The 22,358-nt window shown below is 47.7% G+C and overlaps 1 protein-coding gene across 3 annotated transcripts in view; it reads right to left on the reverse strand.

Annotated features, from left to right (window-relative positions):
- SNX19 (sorting nexin 19) overlaps nt 1–10,730 on the reverse strand; it is an 83,806-nt gene extending 73,076 nt beyond the window's left edge. For 2 of the 3 annotated variants that reach the window (XM_077839851.1, XM_077839849.1), the window contains exons 1-5: nt 8,416–10,419; nt 7,361–7,499; nt 5,652–5,752; nt 4,954–5,073; nt 2,453–2,583 (exon numbers count right to left, since the gene is read on the reverse strand). In XM_077839851.1, coding sequence (XP_077695977.1) covers nt 2,453–2,583; nt 4,954–5,073; nt 5,652–5,752; nt 7,361–7,499; nt 8,416–10,071 — 2,147 coding nt within the window. In that variant the 5' untranslated portion in view covers nt 10,072–10,419. Of the gene's footprint in view, nt 1–2,452; nt 2,584–4,953; nt 5,074–5,651; nt 5,753–7,360; nt 7,500–8,415; nt 10,420–10,540 lie in introns of those variants that run through there. The other variant, XM_077839850.1, reaches the window with a different exon arrangement.
- Nucleotides 10,731–22,358: the final 11,628 nt, after the last annotated feature.

Genomic DNA, 22,358 nt, shown 5'->3' on the forward strand with positions numbered 1-22,358 from the left:
ACCCTGCAAGCACTACGCTGCCTCGTTCACCTCCCGAGGAGACTGCAGCCCTGGCTGGTGCTTTGGGCCCGGGGCAGCACTTACAGGATGTTGCAACAGTGACACTTCAGCTCTGGGTACCATATATATATACACACACACACACGTATAGACCCACATCTTATGCACTGGCTACCATATGGCCTAGGGTTCACTTAATCCTGCCTTAGCACGGGGGTCATGGACTAGATGACCTGTTAAGGTCCCTTCCAGCCTTATATCACTATGATTCTATACACATACATGTATATACACCCACTTCTTAGACACTGGTTACCATTTTTCTAAAGTCAGATTTAAAATAATAATAAAAAAAAACCAGCATGCCTATTCAAGGCTTTGGGTGCCCAACAAACCATCATGACTTGGATAACGGAGTGGAGATGATGCTTATAAAAGGTGTGTATGACACCAAGCTGGCAGGGGTTACAAGAGGTCAGGATTAGAATTCAAAATGACCTTAGCAAATTGGAGAATTGCTCTGAATTCAACAAGATGAAATTCAATAAAGACAAGTGCAAAGTTTTACACTTAGGAAGGAAGAAAACTCAAATGTAAAACTACAAAATGAGGCATATCAGGCTAGGCAGTAGTAGTGCTGAAAAGGATTTAGGGGTTCTGGTGGATCATGAACTGAATATAAGCCAACAAAGTGATGCAGCTGGAAAAAAAGATGAATATAATTTTGGGGTGTGTTGTATGTAAGACACTGGAGGTAATTGTCCCTTTCTATGTGGCACTCGTGAGGCTCCAGCAGGAGTATGTGTAAAATTGTGGGCACCACAATTTAGGAAAGAAGTGGACAAATTGGAAAGAGTCCAGAGAAGAGCAACACAAATAATAAAAGGTTTAGAAAACCTGACCTATGAGGAAAGTTAAAAGAACTGGGCATGTTTTAGTCTTGAGAAAAGAAGCTTGAGGGGGGACCTGATAACAAGCTTCCAGTGTGTTAAGGGCTGTTATAAAGCGGATGGTGATCAATTGTTCTCCATGTCCTCTGAAGGCAAGACAAGAAATATGGACTTAATCTGCCGCAAGGGAGATTTAGGTTAGATATTAGGAAAAACTGTCTAACTATAAGGGTAGTCAAACTCTGGAATAGACTTCCAAGGGAGGTTGCTAGTCTAGGGTTAACTTGGTCCTGCCACAGCAGGGTGCTGGACTTGATGACTTCTCGAGGTCCCTTCCAGCCCTAGATTTCTATGATTAACAATACAATAAATAGAATGAAATTCCTGCCGTATATATCCATGTGCATTGCTCTTCTCTTATATATTGTCTAACACACACAAACAGGCCCTCCTATACCGGTCAATTTCTTTCTTTTTTAAATAGCAATTTCTATTCAGTGAGCGGTGGTCACTTATACACGAGCATATATGGTAACATAACACATGTTCATAAAACCTTTTGCTATCAAACGCCCTAAGCAGGATTGTGTAACCCAGCTATTAAATGTGCAGACATGGAGAGGTCTGAAGGATCTGGAAGGGCTGTTCGCTTTTTGGATCAATTAAAAAGTCTGTTTATTGCTAAGGAATGTTCTTTCCAGCCAAGATTGCCCCAAATCTGATTAAAAAAACCCACAAACTGCTCAGAGCAGCCTTTTGAAGCAAAACATCCCTTTTCAGGAAAATACATATGTATACACACACATGGATTCCAGCCAAGTTGACCGGAGGCTTCTGTTGACTTTAGCAACAGCAGATAGTAAACACTTATGTAGCAAAGTACATGCAGTATCCTCAGCCTATGCCACAGGATAAACTCTCCAGCATTCACTGGCCATACCATAGGCCACCACAAAAAGCTTGTGGAACTTTTGGAAAGGGCAGTGGGGGTTAACCCCCAAGTCTGGACCAAATCAAAACTCAGGTATTAAAATTACATTCTTCCTCCCCCAAACTCCCTTGCAGTTTCAGTTGGATTTGGGATTGTGTCCTAAAGTATTGTGGATGGTTGCCACAATTGCTGTTTAAACATCAGCTGTGCTCCACCCCACAGGAGGCTGCAGTTCACTGGTACAGCTCATGCGTTAGTTTAAAAGTTATAATGCAATCCTTCAATAACATAAGCATGTCCTCCAATGCACTGCACCTCCAACAGCACTAAATACAATGTTTCAGTGCGGACCCCATGGGAAGAGTGCCAGTCATCAGCCAGCACCAATTCCTGGAATATCTGAGTGTTCCCTTTGGGATCTCCCCCTCACATACTGACCCAAGTCGACTCTGCTTAATTTGTAAAACATAATGGAGTCACAGCACGAGGTAGGACTGATGCATACTACTCACCATTTCAAAGCACCCAATATCAAGCCTGGTATTTGCTGCTGCCTTGAAGTACTAATTATCCTACGTTCAACCCACTGATACTGTCAACATGCTGGGCATAACCTGAAAAGAGTCCTTACTTATTAGCCTTCTTCCCATCTGTCTGGGATTTCCCATCCACCTCTGCCTCGCTGAGCTCTTCCGTTGGGCTCTGAGGTTCCGACCTGGGGAATGCCGTCTTCAAAGTGTCCACAATGGCATTGAGCACAATCTGCCGGGGGTGGGAAAAGCAAGGGGGTTAGCTCCATGAGGAAGGAAAATGCCACGTTCCAGAAAGAGGAGTCCTCTGGCTTCCAACTCAGCCAGGACAGGCCCAGCCTGTAACTGCCTATCGACCGCTATTGAGGAGGAGGAAGAACGTGTTAGGGCCATAACAGCCTTCACTTTGGGATTAAAAGAGCTCAGTGCTACACACAGAAACGTCATCCATGCTCCTTTAGGGCCAGCTCCTGCTGCCAGCAGAGTCAACGGGAGTTTACCGGGGAAGCCCGTGGGACAAGGCATGGGCCCATAATGCAGTCACTGCATGTCTTCCCCTTACCAGGTTGCTATTGGGAGCAAAGGGATAGCCAAGATGCCCAGAGAAATGGACAAGAACTGATGGGCAGCTCAAACCTCCACTTAGCTTGAGTCTGTCCTTCACGTCTCTGCTCCCGTGGCTGACAGGCGCTCCCCTTTAGGCCAGGCCTACACTGCAATCATGAGTGGGCGATCACAGCTTGTGGAGACAGACTCAAAGCTAGGGTTGATCTAGCTAGCTGGAATAACAACAGCAGTGAAGCCGTAGCAAGCATATACCCAGGGTGCTGGGCGGGCTTGTACAGTCCGTGCTGCTGCTCGCAATCATTATTTGAGCTTGCTAAATCAAAGCCAACTTAAGGATGTCTATATGCGCTGCATTCATCCCTCTGCCTGCAGGCTAGAGATACCCGGAGAGGCACAGGGCCTCTCCAGGTAACATTTTAGACAGAGGCCTGTTGAACCTTCTGAACTGCACATATGCTCGTGAAGGACACTTCTTAAAGTAACCCTACTGGGGCTGCCGAGGGTTCAGCGGAGCGGCAGGCGCTGAAATTGTTCCATCTGTGGATAGAGCCCTCGCTTGCGGTGTTTGGGGCATGGGCACAGCCACTGCTCTGGCAAGATTCCATCTGGGAGAGGCATGTGCTAGGATTTTAATGCAACAGCAAGAGGAAGAGACACTGATTTCACTTAGATTTTGTTTACGGGCGCCAGGGGCACCACGAGAGGAAGTGTTGGCCAGCATATCGAATGTGTTTAAATTAGACTGTAATATCCTCAATGCAGGGACCTTGTCTGAACCATTTTCCCAAGGGCAGGACAGCCTGAATTGTGTGAACATCACAGGGGACAGAGTAAATTTGGAAAATTGAGACTTTGGATAAATCAAGGGAACGTTCAGTGTGACTGTAGGAGAGGGAGGAAGGGCAGGACCCTGTTTTGGGGGAACTATAAAAAGCATCACTCTCATTCATTCAGAGCCAAATACAATGCACATCCAGCCAAGCCTCAACCCAAGTGGTTTTAACAAGCAGTCGTGCACCCAGGTGCCCAAGCAGAGAGCGATCTGTAAAGGACAGGTTTGAAAACTTTCTATTGCTCTCATTAAATAGAAAAACCAAACTGCCCATTAACAATCAGGAATTGGCCAACTGATGTAATACGGAGAATTAGGATATAAGGGGCATGAGGTCAGACTGAGTGGCAAGCCTTCGCATCCCCATTTTACAGGTGGAGAAACTGAGGCACAGAGATGTTAAGTGCTCAAGGTCACACAGCAAGTTAGTGACAGAGAGGGGAAGAAAACCCATGAGTACCAATCCCCAGTTCTAACTACTAGACTATGCATCTTTATCTAATCATGAAAATATCTGTGCAGCAAGGTTACCACCCAGGAGATTTGTTCAGAGAGCTCACAATCCAGGAGGAGATCTGGTGAAGAGTACCCAAAGGTGCACCAGGCACATTAGGGTCCGGAAGGATCCCATAAGAGTTAGTACCTTTCCGAGTTTCCAACACTTGAGCTCATCAACTGAGCTGGGTACTTGCAAGATGGGGTGGGAAAGGTAATCATTGAAATGAATGAACTATCCCTTTGTCTCCTCTTCTTTCCCCTTCTGTTACCTACAGCATCTTATGCTTTTGATGGGAAGGGCAGCAATTTGGGTCACAGATGCCATTCGCACAAAACAAGCAAGGGTGGTCTTATGGTTAAAGCAAGGGGCTGTGACTCAGTGACTCAGACTCCCAAGGCAAGTCATTCGATATTTCTATGCCTTGGTTTCCCCCAGCTATGAAAGGGGGATTATAATACTTCATTCCTCCACTTCTGTGGCCATGTAGATTGTAAGCTCTTTGGAGCAGGGAATGTCTAAGTAGGTGTATGTACAGTACACCTAGTACAATGGGGCCCCAGAGCTCAGCTGGGGCCTCTAGATGCTAGTAAATAATAACAGGCAGACAAAAGCCTAGAAGGAGAAAGTATTTTAATGCGTTAGGATGAGAGTGTTCACACAAATGGAGCTCAGCAGATGGCGGCTACACAGGGGCATGAAGGTACCTTGTCTATTCTGGAGACCACAAAGGGTTTCTTGACAAACGCGATCCTGGCGTCTGTGTTCAGGGCGAGGAACTCCTGCACCTGCTCACTATTGGCAATCTCGGGAATGCTGCACAGTTGCTGCAAAGGAAAACACAGAGTTGGATTCTCATCTCCCTACCCTACTCATAAAAACCAGAGACAGAGGAGACCTGGTAAACCCCGTTGTCCACCTCTCCTCGTGATCAGGACCAGATTGTCTTTTATGCTATAGTCCCCAGATGTTCCAAGAGACTGGACTTCTACCACTCCCAGGGAAAATGCTCCACACCCCAACAGGGTATTTGTTGAGATATCCACCCCTGAATTTCTTCCCTCCTCCATAAAATGCAACAGGGCAAAGTCATGCATTGCATGGATTATTTAGAATCAGTAGGGGGAAAAAGCAGGTCCAAGGCTTCTCTTGTTGCCTCCATCCCCCACCCCCAAAAAATTAGAGGCCATTTCTGAACGTTTGACTTGCACAAGTGGTCACATACACAAGTGGCAAAGCCAGGATAAAAGCCCAGGAAGCCTGGCTCCCAGTCCCTTGCTCTAACCAGTCCATCACTACTCTGCTCTGTTCATTCACGCAGAAGAAACCTGCACAACCAGATCACACGCATAAGGAAGAGGCTGCTGAGTCTGTTTAATGATAGGGACCTGAGAGAACATCTCACCTTCAAGAACGATTCCAGGAGACTTTTTCTGGCTTCCACCTTGTCACTATCCATGTTTCCGAATGGAAGATCAGGGAAAAGTTTCTTTGGACCTTTGACATCTTCAAAATAAAACACACGCATAAGTAAAAATAAGACACATCAGTACTGTTAATAAAGGGTTGAATCCTGACTCGTGGTGAGGAGTAACTTACTACATCCATAGGCCAATGGCAGAGTAAGTTAATGCTCTGCATGAACTAGGGTGAAAGGATCTGGCCTCAAATATATACAGAGTTTTCATCCCAACTCTTTTAATACACAGGACTCTGTAATGCCAAAGGACTGGAGGCGTTGGTTAAGAGATAATAGACAACCTGAGAGAACTTGAATGCATGGCAGTAGCACTGGTTGAAACACTGAGTGGAACAGTTTTCCACTGGCAAATGAAGTTTCATCAAAATCAAAACTTTCTGTGGAAACATGTCAATTTTGGGTAAATTTTCAAAGGAAAAAAGCATTGAAAGTAATCATTTTGACTGTCTCATTTCATTTCATTGTTTAGATGTTTTGAATATTAATTTTATTTTATTATATTATACATGCATTATGTATTATATATATAAATGTTATTATCTGTAATAAGTTATATTACAATGTTTCAACAATATCCAAACAATGGACTTTCTAGGGTGCAGGAGATTTCAAAACCGAGACTTTTCATTCCAAAATCAGAATGAAAATAATTCTCAAAACCAGAGGGTCCTATGGTATGGAAATTCTGTTGTCTGACCAGCTCTCCACTGCTTAGTCAAGGGCCCCCCATTACGTTAGGAAAGGGACATCCCAACCTGGGCTGTAGCAACAGCTATGTTAAGACCTTAGGAGGAATCTATCAGCCAACCCTGCTCTGCACCTTGATGTGCACCAGTTACCAGACATGGACACTCCTTGAATTGCTTGTGGTTTGAGTCCCCCGGCAGTGATTTGGATTAGGGAAGCCACGAGCTACACTCAGTTGAGCCATATTTGGTGCTTGCCCTGCATGTTGGTCACCTCTGCCATAGACCAGTGGCCTGACCATCAGAGGTGTGGAGCGACCCCGGCTCTCCCTGAACTTCCCGGGAGCTGTACGTGCTCAGCACCTATCTTCACATCTTGTATTGACAGACATTTGAAGAGTACCTCAGACTTGAAACCAGTCACCATCTGGCCTGGCCTACATGGGTAGGGTTTGCCCCTGGAACCTATAGTGATGCTCCTTGAAGCACCCACCCATCAGCAATCAGGATGGGGTGACCAGCTCCCGCCCAGCACTCTGAGAGCCCCCTCACATCCTGGGGGAGCTAGCCCAGGGTTGCTGGCTGGACCACACCCCTCTCCACCACTGTGCATCACAGTGCACAGCAGGGAGGGGATGGACTGGGCAGCGCTGCAGAGGCTCCTACAGCAGGGAGAATAGCTGATTGCATCGGGGGAAGGGGAGGCAGGATATATCCCATTGTGGCCAGAAGGGGGCACTTGGGAACTCAGATGAAGTTCAGAGAGAGGCAGGGGGAATACCGAGGTCATCCTAGCCTCCTGCTAACCCACCGTGTGCTGGCCTATGGACGCTCACCAGGGGCACCCATTATATTTAGCCAAGCAGCGCCATGCAGGGGTGGCAAGGAGGGGCGGGGAGATTGGGAAGGCTGCTAGGGCTTTTACAGCGAGCCAGCTTGAGTGCTGACTTTTAACGAATTTCCGCAGCTCAGGTTTCTCCTCCAGCCTGGTCTGCAGGTTCAGGAACTCGCGGTAGCGCCGGTTCACGGTGTGGTAGGCCACCTGCTGGAGGCTGTTGGCGTTCTCACTCTCCAGTGCTGTCTCATACTGGGGAGGAAGAGGGCAGACCATTAGTCAGTCATTAACCTGTGGAGACCAGACACACCTCAGGGACAAAGATCCTTCCGTGGGCCAGGGGATGGGACCCAGGAATCCCCACTCTCAATCTCTCACTCTAACCACCGGGCCCACACCAGGGTGGATAAAAATGGAGGATTTTTTTCTTTTAATAATTTAAACGGGATTTGATTTTGTTATTTAAAATTAGAATACCTTTTTCTTTTTAAAAATAAACCTATTTCAAATGGAATCTGAATTTAATACAAAATAGGTTAAGGCCTAAACTTATTATAATCTCTTAAAACATTTGAACAAATAATGAATATGCTGAATCCATGAACCCCTATCAAAACCTTTGAATTAAAGGATTCTTTTCTATAAAAAGAAAGAATCAGGGGGAAAACATCTACTTTGTGAGGTCAAGCTTGACAAATATGGCACAATAGTGGTAAATAAGCAATATATTATTCACCATTTTCTTCCATACTAAAAAAAATGTACAATTAATAAAAGACTGAAAATATTAAGCTATATAGTTGCTTAAATAAATATAGCTAGTTACAGTGTACCTTCCTAGGTACCAAATCTCATGTAAAGGCTCTATTTAGTTGTAAATCAACATGTTTTTATGATTATATCAGCCAAGGAGAATACATCTTTCTTTAGAAAAGAACTGAAGTACAAATGGAAAAGTTGACTGAAATTGAGGATTTCAAATCGAGGCTTTCCAGTTGGTCATTGAAATCACAGATTTAAATCAACCTGCCCTGCTATGGGCAAAGCTCCCAGAGGAGGGGGCAATGAGCTTTGCCTAAAACAGCTTGTGGATCCTCTCTTCCGGAGCATTAGCGTTCCTGCATGCCCACCCCACAACAAGAACAGAGGAGAGGAGTGACTGTATCACCTTGACCGTGTAGAGTGTGTAGGGATGGAACCCGGTCCCGCTGTGCTCCCGGGCAGTGATGGTTCCAGTTATCCGCAGGTTCTGGATGACGACTGGGCTGTCAGGGCTACTGAGTGGCTCAAAGCTGAAGGTATGGGAGGAGTAGAGTGGGAGAGGCGACTGACTGGGGTCCAGGGGACTCTTTGCTGGGTTCTCCAGAAAGGACGGTCGCCTCGAGAAAGGCTTCTCTGGATCGGCCAGCAGGACGGTGACAGATGCCAAGCTTTCCTCCTTCTCCACTGCGGGGTCGATTTGTATGTCGGGGCACTGGCCCAACGCAGAGGGGAGGACGCTCGTTTCAGAGCTAGAGGCAGTGCTCTCCTCCAGGTACCCATCCTTGGCACCCACACCGTCCTCTTGGTCCAGGCCGTCCGGCCCCTCCAGCCCCGCAAAGGAATCCTGGAACGTGTCGGTGAGGAATTCCTCTGTGGACAAGAGCACCACAGAATCCGAGTCCTTGCCGAGGTCAGACATAGGGGATTCCAGCTCTGAGTCCTCACACAGGAAGAGAGAGCCCAGAGTATCTGGCTGGGGGTAGCGCACGGGCGTGCTCCCTGCTTTCCTACCATCAACATCAGCACCAGGCTCCCCGCTCGACAGGTCCTTCCTCTCTTCCCCCTCTTGAGGGTTGCACTCCAGACTGTCCACCACATCGTAACTGGGGAGCTCCGAAGGCCTTGGAGATGGTGCCACAACTTTCAGTGGCAAAGAATTCGGCACTGCGGGCTGGCAGGGGGCGGTGGCCAAAAGAGGCTCCTCCCCCTTTCCCCTTCTCCTTTCCCCTTTGCTGCCCATCTTGGAGAAAATCCCAATTAGTAACAGGTTGATCCAGTCAGGATCAGACATCTTCTTGATCATAGGCAGAAGAACATTGCAGGTGACCAGCTCCACCACCACGAAGTGCCCAGTCCTAGTTTCCAGGTGAGGCTTGGGCACCAGCACCCGGAGCAACACGTCCACAATGCTCCGGGCGTAGTTCACTTCCATGGCTGGGCTCTGGACGGCTGGGTGCGGGGCAGAAAGCTCACCGTACGCTCGCCAGAGCTGGTGTGCCAGCTGAGCCGGTCCCGCCGGGCTCCTTGCAGCCTCCGTGCTCTCCCTTGCTTTCATGTAGCTTTGCAGGTGGCAGCCACAAAGCAAGAGAATCTTATGGGTCAAGGCTTGCTTGTCCACCAGTGCCATCCTCCTTTTGAGCTCTAGGGCCAGGCCTGTCATGGCCTTCCTCACCTCGTCCTCAAAGCCCTGCTCGCTGCTAACTGTCCGGTACCACGAGGACACAAAGTCCCGGATGATCTTCTGGATCATGCGGTCAATCTCCTCGTCCAGCTGCCTCTCCGCCTCGGGGCTCTGTGGGCAGCTCTCCAGCAGGATGAACCGTTCCAAGTGGAGCCGGGTGCAGGTGCTGATGATGGCCTGGGAACCCAGCCATCCCCCCAACACCGCCAGCAAGCCGGAGAGGAGGCAAAGCAGCCAGATGTTAACCAGCAAGTGGACGACTAATAACCAGGCTAACAGGGCCCCCAAAACCATCAGCTTCCTGTTCCCTACCAGCTCGCTCAGTCCGCTGCCGAGGCTAGCGCAGGGCTCCTGTGTCTTTAGCATCCTCTGGTTTTCCATTGAAAGAACCGGGGAGCTTGGTGCTGGGATTGCAAGTCTGAAAGCAGATTTCCCCGGCCCAGGTTGATCAGCCCTTTGTAAATATCACATCCAACCAGCTGGGACACAGGAAAGGCAAATGCAAACCACTCTCCACTGACTGCCAAACCCTAGCACCCAGACAGCCCCGCAGAGCCACTGATTGCAAGCGAGGAGGCTCTTTGCAAAGGCACCTTTGCCTCTCCCTTTGTCACAGCCCCAGGTAAGAACAAACCAGCCAGGCCAACCAGCCCCCTTTAAAACCACCAGCTCTTGGGGCGACAAAGTGTTGCTTTAAAAACTACGACTGGGTGAAAAGCTTCCTGCTTTTCAGATCACAGGGGCAGAATGACTCTAGCGCCCCCCCCCCATCTGCACCCCAACTTTCCCTATAACCCCCCTGCCAAGCCAGTGGGCTTTCAAATCCTGCTGCCACCCACAGGGCCTTAACTGGGTGCTCGCTGGAATACGTCACGGGTTTGTCTGAGTGCTGCATTGCCAGGCATTGCTGGTGCTTGGCTCCTTTGCTCTCTCCCAGCTCTGCTTGGCATCTGTGGCTGGCTCAGCAGCTGCTCCCCTGCCTGCTGCTGGCCCCTCTCCTGCCAGGAAATGGACCTGGGGCTGGTGGCTCACGGCTGTTGTCTGAGAGCTGCCGGATCTGCCTCTGCCAAGGAAATGCCAGCGAAAGGGGAAAGGGAAAGGCCCAAAGCAGCAGGGAGAGGCTTTTCTCAGTGCCATCTAGTGAAAGGGAAGCAGAAGCACAGAAAATACTGCTCCAATTCAAAACACGGTCTCTGCTCATGCAGCCACTAACACATCGTGGGGACTTGGGGTGGCTTTTACTAGCAAATAATAATCAACAGTGCTACATCTGCGGCAGCCAAAGGAAAGACACAAGCCCACGTGGTGTAAAAATCCCACAAACACTAAAGTAGCTAGAGCGGTACCTGGCCACACACCCCACAAGCACCCCTTGTTTCAATTCCCGTTCCCCGTCCCCATCTCTGTCAAACCAAGCCCACATGCAAGCCAGAAACCCATTCCAGTGGTTTCAATTTACAGCCTGAAGTGCATTAGTGAATTACGCCTCGCCTCAGTGCGCCCTGCTGGCAGGGTCTGTATCATCGCTCTTGTTTTACAGATGGGGAAACTGCGGCACAGAGATGGTGAAGTGATGTCCCATAGAGAGTCAGTAATAGAACCCAGGTGTTCCCTAGTTCACAGTCCCTTATTCTAAACATGAGATTGCTCTCTTTCTGCAATTTTATACCATCACGGAGGAGGCTGGTGCTCATGAGAACTTGCATCCTGGATCAGCAAGGCAGGAATGAGATGTTAGAAATGCAGTGTTACGAAAGCATCCCGCTAAAATTACCTAACCTCATACCCATCATGGCTGACCCAGTTAATTACAGTGAAACCTAACTGACATGGAGATGAGTGAATGGGATTTCCCGATCTGGACATCCCCCAGCTTTAGGAAAGCTCATAACTGGAAGCAGATCTGGTCTCTGTGATCGGTTTGAATTGGAGCATCAGATCCAAACACCTCTGAGCTTTGGGAAATTCAGATTTGGATCCACGTGAGGTCCAAGCTTTACAGTGACCCCAACTCTAGTATTAAACAACCAAGCTTCATTAGCAGTTATCATTTTTAGGTATCACTTGTTAAGTGCTGAAAGACTGAGAAAATACACAAATAGACCATCTCTACCTGACAGCGCTTGCCTCTAACTTGGTCATGTGGTTAAAGATACTAGGCTGCAACTCAGGAGATCTACCTGTCTTAGGGCCTGACTTCACATGGAGTTATTCCTGATTTACTCCATGTGTGGACACTCTTACTCCAGAATAAGAATGCCTTGTTCCTGTTTAGCTTAATCCTTTCCACTTTTTCTGGCATAAGAGATCCACACATGGAGTTAATCAGGAACAACTCGATGTGCATTTAGGTTCTTACACAGCCTTAGGTACTTATATCGCCCCCATTACTGTGGCACAGAGAGACTAAGGTCCAGATCCTTGAACGTATTTAGGTGCTTAACTCTCATTTCTTTTGGACCTGGTATTTAGGAGCCTAAGTATCTTTGAGGCTCTGGGCCTAGGTGACTTGCCCAAGGTCACACAGAAAGTCTGTAGCAGAGCAGAGAATTAAACCAAGGTCTCCTGAGTTTAGCACTCTAACCACTACCCCATCCTTCCTCTGGGTTCGGTGCCTCCCTCTCCCACAGGCTCCCTGTCTGGGTGTGTCTGCACTGTAGATAGGAGTAAGTCTCCCAATCTGGGATGGATACACCTGTGCTAGCAGGGCTCCAGAGAGCGAACAGCAGTGGGGCTGTTCCTGCTTGGGTTCTCAAGCCAAGGGGGTCAGGCCTTTAATAAAGCAGGTCCTAGAGCAGGGTCACAGCTTTCCCGAGCAAGTGTGGGGGTTCCCAACCTTCTCTTTCTGAGTCCTGCCCCCATGCTATAAAAATTCCACAGCCCACCTGTGCCACAAAAGCTGTTTTTCTGCATATAAAAGCCAGGGCCAGGTTTAGGGGGTAGCAAGCAGGGCAGTTGCCAGGGTCCCACTCCACAGGGGACCCTCAGGCCCCGGCCCCGGCCCCGGCCCCAGCCCCAGCCAGCAAGGCTTTGGCTTTGGCTTTGGCTTTCTGCCCAGGGCCCAGCAAGTCTAATGCTGGCCCTGCTTGGTGGACGTCCTGAAACCTGTGAGTGGGCCCCAAACCCCTGGCTGAGAATCACGCTGTACAGCATGTTCCCTGCAGCATGCAGGGCCCCACAGCTCTGCACCCCTTACCCACTTTGGAGAGGAACAAGGGAGTCCTAGATGCAGGTTGCCATAGCAGGGCAAAAGACTTAATTATCCCCTGCCTTGCACAGCTGTAAGGACGAGCCAGGCTGTAGAGCAGGCCTGACGAGTTCATCAGAGGCCAGTTATCTCAGGCATGGTTCTAGCATGCTGCAGACAGGTACCAGCAGGAAGCCTGACTGGACCCCTGGTCTGCTGGGGGTTTCTGTGCATGAGAAGAATAGTGGAGCTCCACAGCTGAGAGCAGAACACAGAGCCTCAGGACAGCAGTGCAGAGTGTGAGTGATTAGCAAAGGTGCCTTGAGTGAGCTTAGTTATTGAGAGGGTGAATACGCAGAGAGAGAGATCCTGATCACGTCATATCCCCATTTATTCAGGGCTCAGGATAGCTTGACCTCACCAGCAGGCTAAAACCCACCACTGTGATGGCAGCTAGGCACAGATAGGCAGCCTGAGTGGCGCATAGAGCAGCATAAGTGCTTATGCTGTGCTAATCTTGCGGCAGCCTGCCCCGGTGGGTTTCCTGAATAACCCCAAGTAGAATGTGCTACGTGATATAATGTGGAACCCTGCTTGTCTTAGTCCCCAGCTGTGCTTTCTGAGCGGGGCATCACACTGAAAGTAAAGGTCAGAAAACATTACAGATCAAAAAGGCAACGGTATCTCTCAGAGGACGGCCAAATCCCCCTTCAGGCCCTGTGGTCTCTGATGAGACATCTCCAGGGACAGCCACCTCCCACAGAGTGGGGAAAACCAAAAGGGATTTTTGCTGCTCAGGGAAATGAAAGGACTTTCCATGGGATTTTTTTTTTAAAGTGGTTTCTTCAGAATAAATCTCTCCTGAGGTTCCCAGATCCCCACCTCAAAAGAGCGTGCTCTTAAATGAGCTGCTGAGACTCTCACTCAAAGCAAGAACTTCCAGCAAGGGCAGATGTGTCCAACGGGATTCATGAGGAACAGAAGGAAACAAGGAGAGGTCCTTCCCTCAGTGACAAGGTAATGCTGACAGAGGTGTGCATTCCTGCGTGGTGCTCAGTGTCATGGGTCCCATACAGTCCCGTTTAGATTCTGCTTAGGTCGCAAGGGAGGATTAGTCCGTGCAAGGTAGTGTAACCTACTGTGATCCACAGAGCTGCTGCTCCTGACTAGTGGAGTTAGCAGAGGTCTGTGCTGGGCTCAGACACTGCTTTGGTCTGTGATTGGGGGTCGGATTTGTCCACACAATGAAGTCCTCACCTAGAGACTTCCAGTCATGCAGCCTGTTGCACTAAGGCTTAGAAACCAGAGTAGTGAGGGAGGCTTTGGGGGTCAGGCTGCAGGCCCAACAAAAAAAGGATTAAATTTACTAACCCCACGTTATTTGCTCTGTGTCAGGGCTTCTTCTAAATGACAGCTGAGCGACACAAGGGCTGCTGATCACATGGCAGAGTGACAGGCAAGGCCATCGCAGTATTCTCTGTGGTCCTTTGTTTTACATGAATTGCAGTAGTGACATGTAAGCATTAAGTGCTCTCTCCCCTAGGAGCACTATACAAAAGAGATCTTTGTGTTACTAACCTTTCTTATGCTAAGCAGCCTCTGAGAAACTAGTGTGAGAGTAGACAGTGCCTCGACCTGGGGGTGACTCCAGTTTATGCTAGCTGGTTATTCCCCCCTTGGGAGCCTTCACCTCTTGGGGATTTCTGGAGCACAGTGTGTTTTGTCCATATTTCTTCCCCAGATCACCCTGATGTGACCCCTAAGCCATGCCCTGCAGCGGGTGGCATGTGGAAGGCATGAGGCTCTGCACCCACTGAGAAGCTGCAGCCGGGAAGATGCTCAGCTTTCCTTTCCCTTTGGGCCATAGAGTAGGCCAGGGGATCTGATCCACTGCCGTTTCTATGCTAGGCAGAGTCCTAGGGCCAGAGTCTGGTCTGAGCTGCACCGATGTAAACCTGGCGTAACTCCATTGACACAAACTGAGTTACTCCAGAGTTAAATGACTGTGAGAGTGAGATCTGGTTCATTGCTCTGTAACATGATAATTTTGCAGGGCTGAAAAACGGTCTCTTAATATGGTTGTCAGGCCTAAAGAGCCTATGAGAACTGAATAGAAACTGACAGTGAAGCCAGAGGCGTGACTGTGAAGCACAGGGTGACATGGGGAGGAAAACTAAACCCAGTGAGATTTTGAGCAGCAGAATTTCAGGTTACAAGGTGTGGGTGGGGACCCCCCGTGCCCTTTACCGTTAACTTTATCAATGCAAAACTCTGTATTGGTGCAAAATATGAGGTGTGGATTTAAACTCCGTGAAGTCAGAGAGCCAGATCCCCAGCTGGTGTAAATCAGCCTGGCTCCGGGAATGGAGCCAGGCTGATTTGCATTTGCTGAGGATCTGAACTGCAGTGCACCTGCAGCAATCCAGATATCATACTGAGATAAGAAATTGATGCGTTTTTCACTCTCAACATATGCTGTACTTGAGGTCACGGCTTCTCTTGTGAAGTGAGTTGGAAAAGGCCAGGGAGGGGCGTGGAACAGGGCAGGGTGGGAGAAGGGGATCTAGTGTCCCAAACTTCAATCTCTCTTACAGCATTAAGAATAAAAAAGTTCCACAGACCTGCCTCTGTTAACTCCATCTGGACCAGGCATGCCGAAGATTCTCTCCTCTTGCCAGAAAGTGTTAATGCTACTCATGTTAGGGGTGTGAGGTGAAGTAGCTCCTTGCCTGGTAGCATTGGCCCTTACTGAGAAACAAGCTCTGTTGCTCTCGCTCTGACCAGTCACTGCAACTTGCAGGAGACCTGTGTAGCTGAGGGGAAAATAAAAGGTAAGAAACACACGTGGGTGCAAGTTTGTTTGTAGGTGTGATGGCTGCCACCCAGGCTGGCAAACCCGGGTTTGACCTGGGGACCTCTAGAGCTAAAAGCGTGAGTAGCTGCAGCTGGAACTCAAGTGCCAGATTTCTGTAGCTGGGACTGTAAAAGATTCATGTTCTGTGCAAATGGGGCACAGGGGGATCTGTCCACTCGACAGTGGATTACAGATGCACATATATTTCTATTTGCATAGGTGTAGATTGTGATTGTGTAGGCCTGTGTGTGTGTGTTTCTAGATATCTGTGTCTTTGCTGAGGAATTAGCAGCTGGGAGAAGCCTTATTAAAATTTGCATTTAGTTCTTTTTGAACATAGGTGCAAAGTCTCCCAGGTAATCACTAACCCTGGCTGGAAAATGTTTGGGGGTTTTCTCCCCTCTCTTCTTGTGCAAAATTTTGATTCTTCATATTTAAAAAAAAAATCCACTTTTACTCAAAGTTTTTGGTATTCGGCTGAAAACAGTTCAGGGTTTTTTGTGGTGGAGTGGGGACGTTTGACAAAAAAAGTAAAAATTTTCCATAGAAAATAGACCCTTCATTCAATTTTTGTCTAATAAAAAAATCAACCTTTCCATCAAACACATTCAGGAGAGAACTTCTGACCAGCCCTGATTGCACCAGACAGATGCAACCCCACAAACTAGCAAAACATCCTGGTAAGATTTGCCATTTATAATGCTACGGCAACTTCCACACAGAAAGCACCTTTTATTTGGATAGATCCCAAGGGATTTTTAGAACATGAACTTGATACTTCTCACATTTACATTGGTGTAAATCCAGAGTAATCCCACAGAGGTAAACCTGGGAGTGCCATGACAAGCCCATTGGTCCTGATGCTAATTTCACGCTAGTTCTACATCCGTGTAAGCCCAGTGACTTCAGCAGGTCACAGCTGATTTACACTAGTGTATGTGAGAACAGAGTCAGGACCATAGCTTAAGTATAAAAAGACCTTCCTGCAGCTGTATCGAAGGGTACTTCATGCGGTTGACACTGCTTGACGTGCTTATGGAGTGTGTCTATTAGGACATGAGGTGAAAAGTTCTGATTAGAACAGTGTGAATAGCCAGTTTTTCCACTCAGCCAACAGACTGAACAATTGGGGGGAAAACCCCCAAAAACTGGTTTGGATTGACCCAAAACAAAACCTGTTTTACATTTTTCCAGAAAAATGAAGATGTCAAAAATACTTTCGTTTGGATGGTTTTGTTCTCAAGGTTTTTACTTAAAAAAAAAAAAAAAAAAACACTAGTGGAAATTCTGAAACAAAACACCTTTCTGAAATGAAAAGTCAAAGCTTTGGCTTGTAAATGCCAGAATGAACCACTTCAACACTTCTGAAATATTTATTATTCAATTAAAAAAACTGGCCAAAATTGGTGTGAATTCTCAAATTGTTTTGGGCGACCGCAAATCTGTCTTTTTTCCAATGAAACAATGATTTTTTTTTCATGAAATATTTTGCCCAGCTGTAGTCCTGATTCTGCTCCTGGTTTGCACTGTATAAATGAGGTGTAAGTGTACTGCAGCAGAGGGTGCTACATCATTGTAAGGGTGAGGACAGTCAGGCCTGAAATGTGTTTTTTATTGGCACAAAATGATGATTGAGTACTACCCCAGAACTGGCTGCTTTTCAGAGGTAGATGCCTGAATCCTGTCTATAAGGACAGACAGATTGACTTACAGTAGAGCAAACCAGAGTTAACTTAATTGATTCTAGTCGAGTTTAGTGCCAGATTCTGGTCTTGGTTACACCACTATAAACCTGAAATAATGTTAGTGGGGGTTACTGTGCTGGTCAAATAACATCAAAAATTGTTGAATCACTTATCTAAAAACTGACTATGAGATGTATCAGTTGAATTATTCAGTGAATGTTTTTATGGCCACCTCTTCTGCTGATTTACTGTGATGCAGCCAAGAAGACAAGGAGGTCTCATGTGACAGCGTCCTCTTTGTAACCATTCTAACAGTGATATTTCGGAACCTCACATGTTCAGTGCCTCCAGCACAGGCAAACATACATAAGCCAAATCTCTGATTTTTATAAGAGACATAAGCATGGTCCCTGCAGTGGTCGGATTGGCTGGCCAGTGGTCAGAGGAAGGATGCCTTTGTGACTGGGACTCGAGAGATGCACGTTCAATTCCTGGCTTTGCCCGAGACTTGGTTTGTGACCTTGGCCAAGTTATGTGGGGCTGTGCTCTTTCAAGCACTCAGCAGCCAGCGTTGGAGCCAGTTCAGCTCCCATTTTGGTGTCTAAAAGAAGTGGCCAGTCCCCAACAATTCCCATTGCACTTCTGAAAGCCTGGGAGTCGTTGGGTTTGGAGCAATTTTGCAAATCTGTCCCTCAATCTCTCCATGGCTCAGTTTCCCCATATATAAAATGGGGAAGATAATCCTTAAGTACCTCTCACAGGGGTGTCGTTAGGACAAATTCTTTATGGCATGAGACTGGGGCCATAACCGTCCCTGAATAGGTAGGTACTTTGTAAACATACCTAAGAACATCTCTCCCTCCCTTCTCCCCCCCCCAACCCCAAATGACTCCAAAGCACTGAACCATTAGTGGGAGTGAGTCTTGATGTGGACACCTGTCCTCTAAGAACAAGAATTGCACGCTGCAGCTGTCTCTAATCTGAATTTTTTTCCTTCTGGGGTAGAAATCCTGTCATTAGTCTTAATTTCTCCTGATGTCTCATCCTGTAAAGGGATTTAAATGCAAGGCTACTGCTGCCTCTAAAGCCTGAGACTTAAGGTGGAAAGATGATGAAGCTTTGGAGCCCAATGCTGATCTCGCTTTTACCCATGTCGATCGGGAGTAACTCCCCAGAATCCAATGGAGTTGTCCGGGGTGGAAGGATGATTTGAGAGAGAGAAGAATCTGAGGTTGTTTACAGAGAAACTACAGTGATTAGAGTAATGATAATGGATAGAGCTGAGGGGGAACAAGGGGGCTACGGTGCTGGAGTTATCCATCTCGCAGAGAGATTCTGACTGCGTCAGAAACTGCTCAAGTGGATTAGCATCCCACCAGAGACTTGAGATGGATTGACTGTCTGAGCCATAAACCCCTCCAGATCCATGATTATTATTTTGTTTTAAAAAATAAATCTTGCAGAGACTGGAGTCCCTGCAAGTTTTACATTGGGTGAGCAGCCATTTCTTATGTTAAGTTATTTCAGTGGAAGAATGAAGAGCTGTTGAAGTAAATGGCAGGAGACCTGGAAATACATTTTGATCTTGACACCAGACGTGACAAATGACTTCATGCCCATGTGGAGAATGGAATTTTTATCGCTAGATGGGCAGAGGGTGTGCAGGGGGAAGGGGGTGGCGTGTTTTATCAGACTGTAACTCTTCAGTATTCTATAACAGAGTGGTGTAAAACACCTACCGGGAGCCATTGTTCCTACGTTGCAATTGTTGGCCTGGAAAGCAGGCCGATTAAAAAGGATTAATTTATGACCAGTACAAAACATGAATCTGACAGTTTATTACTATTGTATAAATGTAGGCTGTTTGGAAGAGCGCAAAGCATGTTAGGAGTAAAGCATCTTGTTGATCTGAGCAGGAGAGACTGTGTGTATGAACTAGCTACTTACTGCTATTTCGAGCCTGGGCACTTCCAAATTAGGGTTGATTTGATTTCCAAAGCTGGCTTATAAATTGAGATGACAGGCCCCTTCCTGAAGCCCTTGGATCACCATTGCAAAGAATTTTTCCTCAGCAGGAACTGTGCTTTTTATTTTACTTTTGAAATGAGGCAATGAGTTTTGGTATGGATGAAAACAGAAGCTCCTTGATGTAACAGTGTGGGGACCGCTGAAAGCAGCGAGTGGGAAGCTGAAGCTAAGAGGCATCAACTCAGCATGAGATAAAAAGCGACCTGAGGAGTCCCCCGGCTTGCTCGATAGTGAATTGGATCAGACAATCTGCCTCCGTCAGGGGAGTTGCCAGGGTTCCTAAGTGCTTACACCTGTCTTCGTTAAACACTGCTTTGTTTGGAGGGCTGCAGGGCTTTCTTTGCAAAGGGTTGTCATCTCTGCGAAGGTTTTGGGAAATACTTTGGGAGGGACAGTGGGCTGGAAGCTTTGTGGTGACTGACCTGACTCTCACGCGCTAGCTGCAGGAGCTCCCACTCCTGAGCGGTAGAACTTTGCCTCATCACCCCTCATTTTGGCAATGGCTTATATGCCACAGTCTTTCCTGCCAGAGAGGAAGGCTAGTCTAGTGGTTAGGGTACTAACCTTGGATGCTGGAGACCTGGCTTCAATTCACTGCTCTGCCATAGACTCCCTGTGTGACCTTTGGCAAGTCACTTAGTTTCACTGTGCCTCACTTCCCCAAATGGGACGAATGCTTACCTCATGGGGGCCTTGCGGAAATAAATACATGGATGGTTTTGAGGTGCTCAGATACTATGATAATGGGGCCATGTTAGTATCCTAGGTCAGCTCCTTTCCAAGAGGGAACAATGGGAGATGTTTGGCTGCCAGTACTCCCAGGATTCCCCAGTGCTTTCCCTTGGGTTTGGTGGCTCCAGAGCAGGGATGATGGCACTGCTGAGGCAGGACGATCGTGTGGCTAAGGCACTGAGCTGGATCCATCAAGTCCCTGCATTGCCACAGGTTCCCTTGGGCAAATCACTGCGGGACAGATCTGTAAAGGCATTTAAGCACCTAAAGATGCTGATATGAGAATCCCATTGGGTACCCAAGCACCTAACTCCCACTGATCTCAAGAGATGTTAGGTGCCCAGGTAAATCCAGCTAGGCTCCTCTGTGCAGACTAAGGAGCCTAAATACCTTAAAGATCTGGCCCTTAGACTCTCTGGGCCTCACTTCCCCCTCTATTAAAGGGGCAAGGGGGTTACAGTACCAATTTTCTCCTGCCTTTTTCCTGGGCTTTTTTAGATGGCAAACTCCTCAGTGCAGGGGCTGTCTCTGGCTGTACAGCACCGAGCGCAATGGGGCCGTAATCCATCTGGAACCTCTAGGGGACACAATAATACTATTAATAAGAAATAAGCTAGTCTCCAGGGTGGTGGTGATCAGCCCAGGCCCCACCTGAACCTTGTGGTGAGTAAATAGGTGTTGTAGCACTGCCGATGAGGGGTCCCTGTGCATGGGTTTGGGGCTTGCTTGTTCCACTCTGCTCAGCATTTTGTTATTTAATAAAGACACCTGGACACTTTAATACCCACCTCACCCAGAGCTGTGGCTTCTTCCTGCCTGGGGTAGATCAGAGTTGTGCTTGTCTGGACCCATGTTAGCACAATGCATGGCCATCCAGGGGAATTAAAGTCTAAGGCTTACATGTAGCCTATGGGGGCTAGGGCCTTCAACTCCCAAGGGTTCCAAGGTCCGGTGTTGCCCAGCCCCTCCCAGGACTGGGTCTTTACTATGCAGTGTAAGGGGTCAGGAAGGTCACAGGTTATGCTTGTATCCACTGGGGAGGCTTTGCCTTGCTACACTAGTGCCTCCTGTTGATTCCATCAGGGAGTGGGTTGAAGCTGACTGAAGAGCTCTGCCGTGTCCCTGGCAGGCAGTTCAGGAGTCCTAGGGGGTCTCTGGTGATGCTAGCTGGGCGGTTGCTGTGGGCATTGCAGTGGGAAGAACAGTATGGCTCCCTGCCAGGCCGGCGTGGGATTTAAAGAGTGAAACTGGAGACTAGCTCTCTTCATTAATATCCACGTGGCAGCTCCTCACTGAGTCACCTCAAGGTGTGAACCAGGTGAAAACCAAGGTGAGGCCAGTGCTCCCTGTCTCCCCTATTGCCATGCAGCCAGACAGATATAATAGTTCTGATTTACCATGCCACTACATTCGGGTGCATCATCCTGGTATAACCAACTTTAGCACAGGAGCTCCCCTTGGTGCTGAAATAGTTCTTTACCAGCTTTGCAAGGAGGCCCCAATGCAGCCAAGCATTTGCTTATAGTTAAATATATGGCTGAAGAGGAATGGAATTATACATGCCTACAGTTAAGCATACACTTAACTTCTTTCTTTAGGCCCTCATTCAGCCAAATTCTTATCAGTCATAACCCTCTGTATTGATGCAAAAAGAACAGGAGTACTTGTGGCACCTTAGAGACTAACAAATTTATTTGAGCATAAGCTTTTGTGGGCTACAGCCCACTTCATCAGATGCATGCAGTGGAAAATACAGTAGGAAGATTTTATATACACAGAGAACATGAAACAATGGGTGTTAGCATACACACTGTAACGCGAGTGATCAGTTACGGTGAGCTATTACCAGCAGGAGAGGGGAAAAAAACCTTTTGTAGTGATAATCAAGGTGGGCCACTTCCAGCAGTTGATAAGAATGTACGTTTCCTTTGGGCATTCCTAGTGCTTTACAGGTATTTGTAGATGAAGAGTCACAAAACTGCAGCGAGCAAGGGTTATCCCCATTTTACAAATGTGTAAACCGACCCACTCCAAAGTCAAGGGGCTTGTCTAAAGTCACTAAGCAGAACTCAGGAGTCCCAGTTTATATTCTCTTACTCCAACCTCTGATCCACACTTGTCTAGTGAGGCATGCTGTTAATTGTCCCTAAAGGAGTACCGTGTCTCGCTGGAAGAAAAGATC

This window comes from Eretmochelys imbricata, chromosome 22, assembly GCF_965152235.1.
Source record: "Eretmochelys imbricata isolate rEreImb1 chromosome 22, rEreImb1.hap1, whole genome shotgun sequence".
Taxonomy (NCBI): Eukaryota; Metazoa; Chordata; order Testudines; family Cheloniidae; genus Eretmochelys; species Eretmochelys imbricata.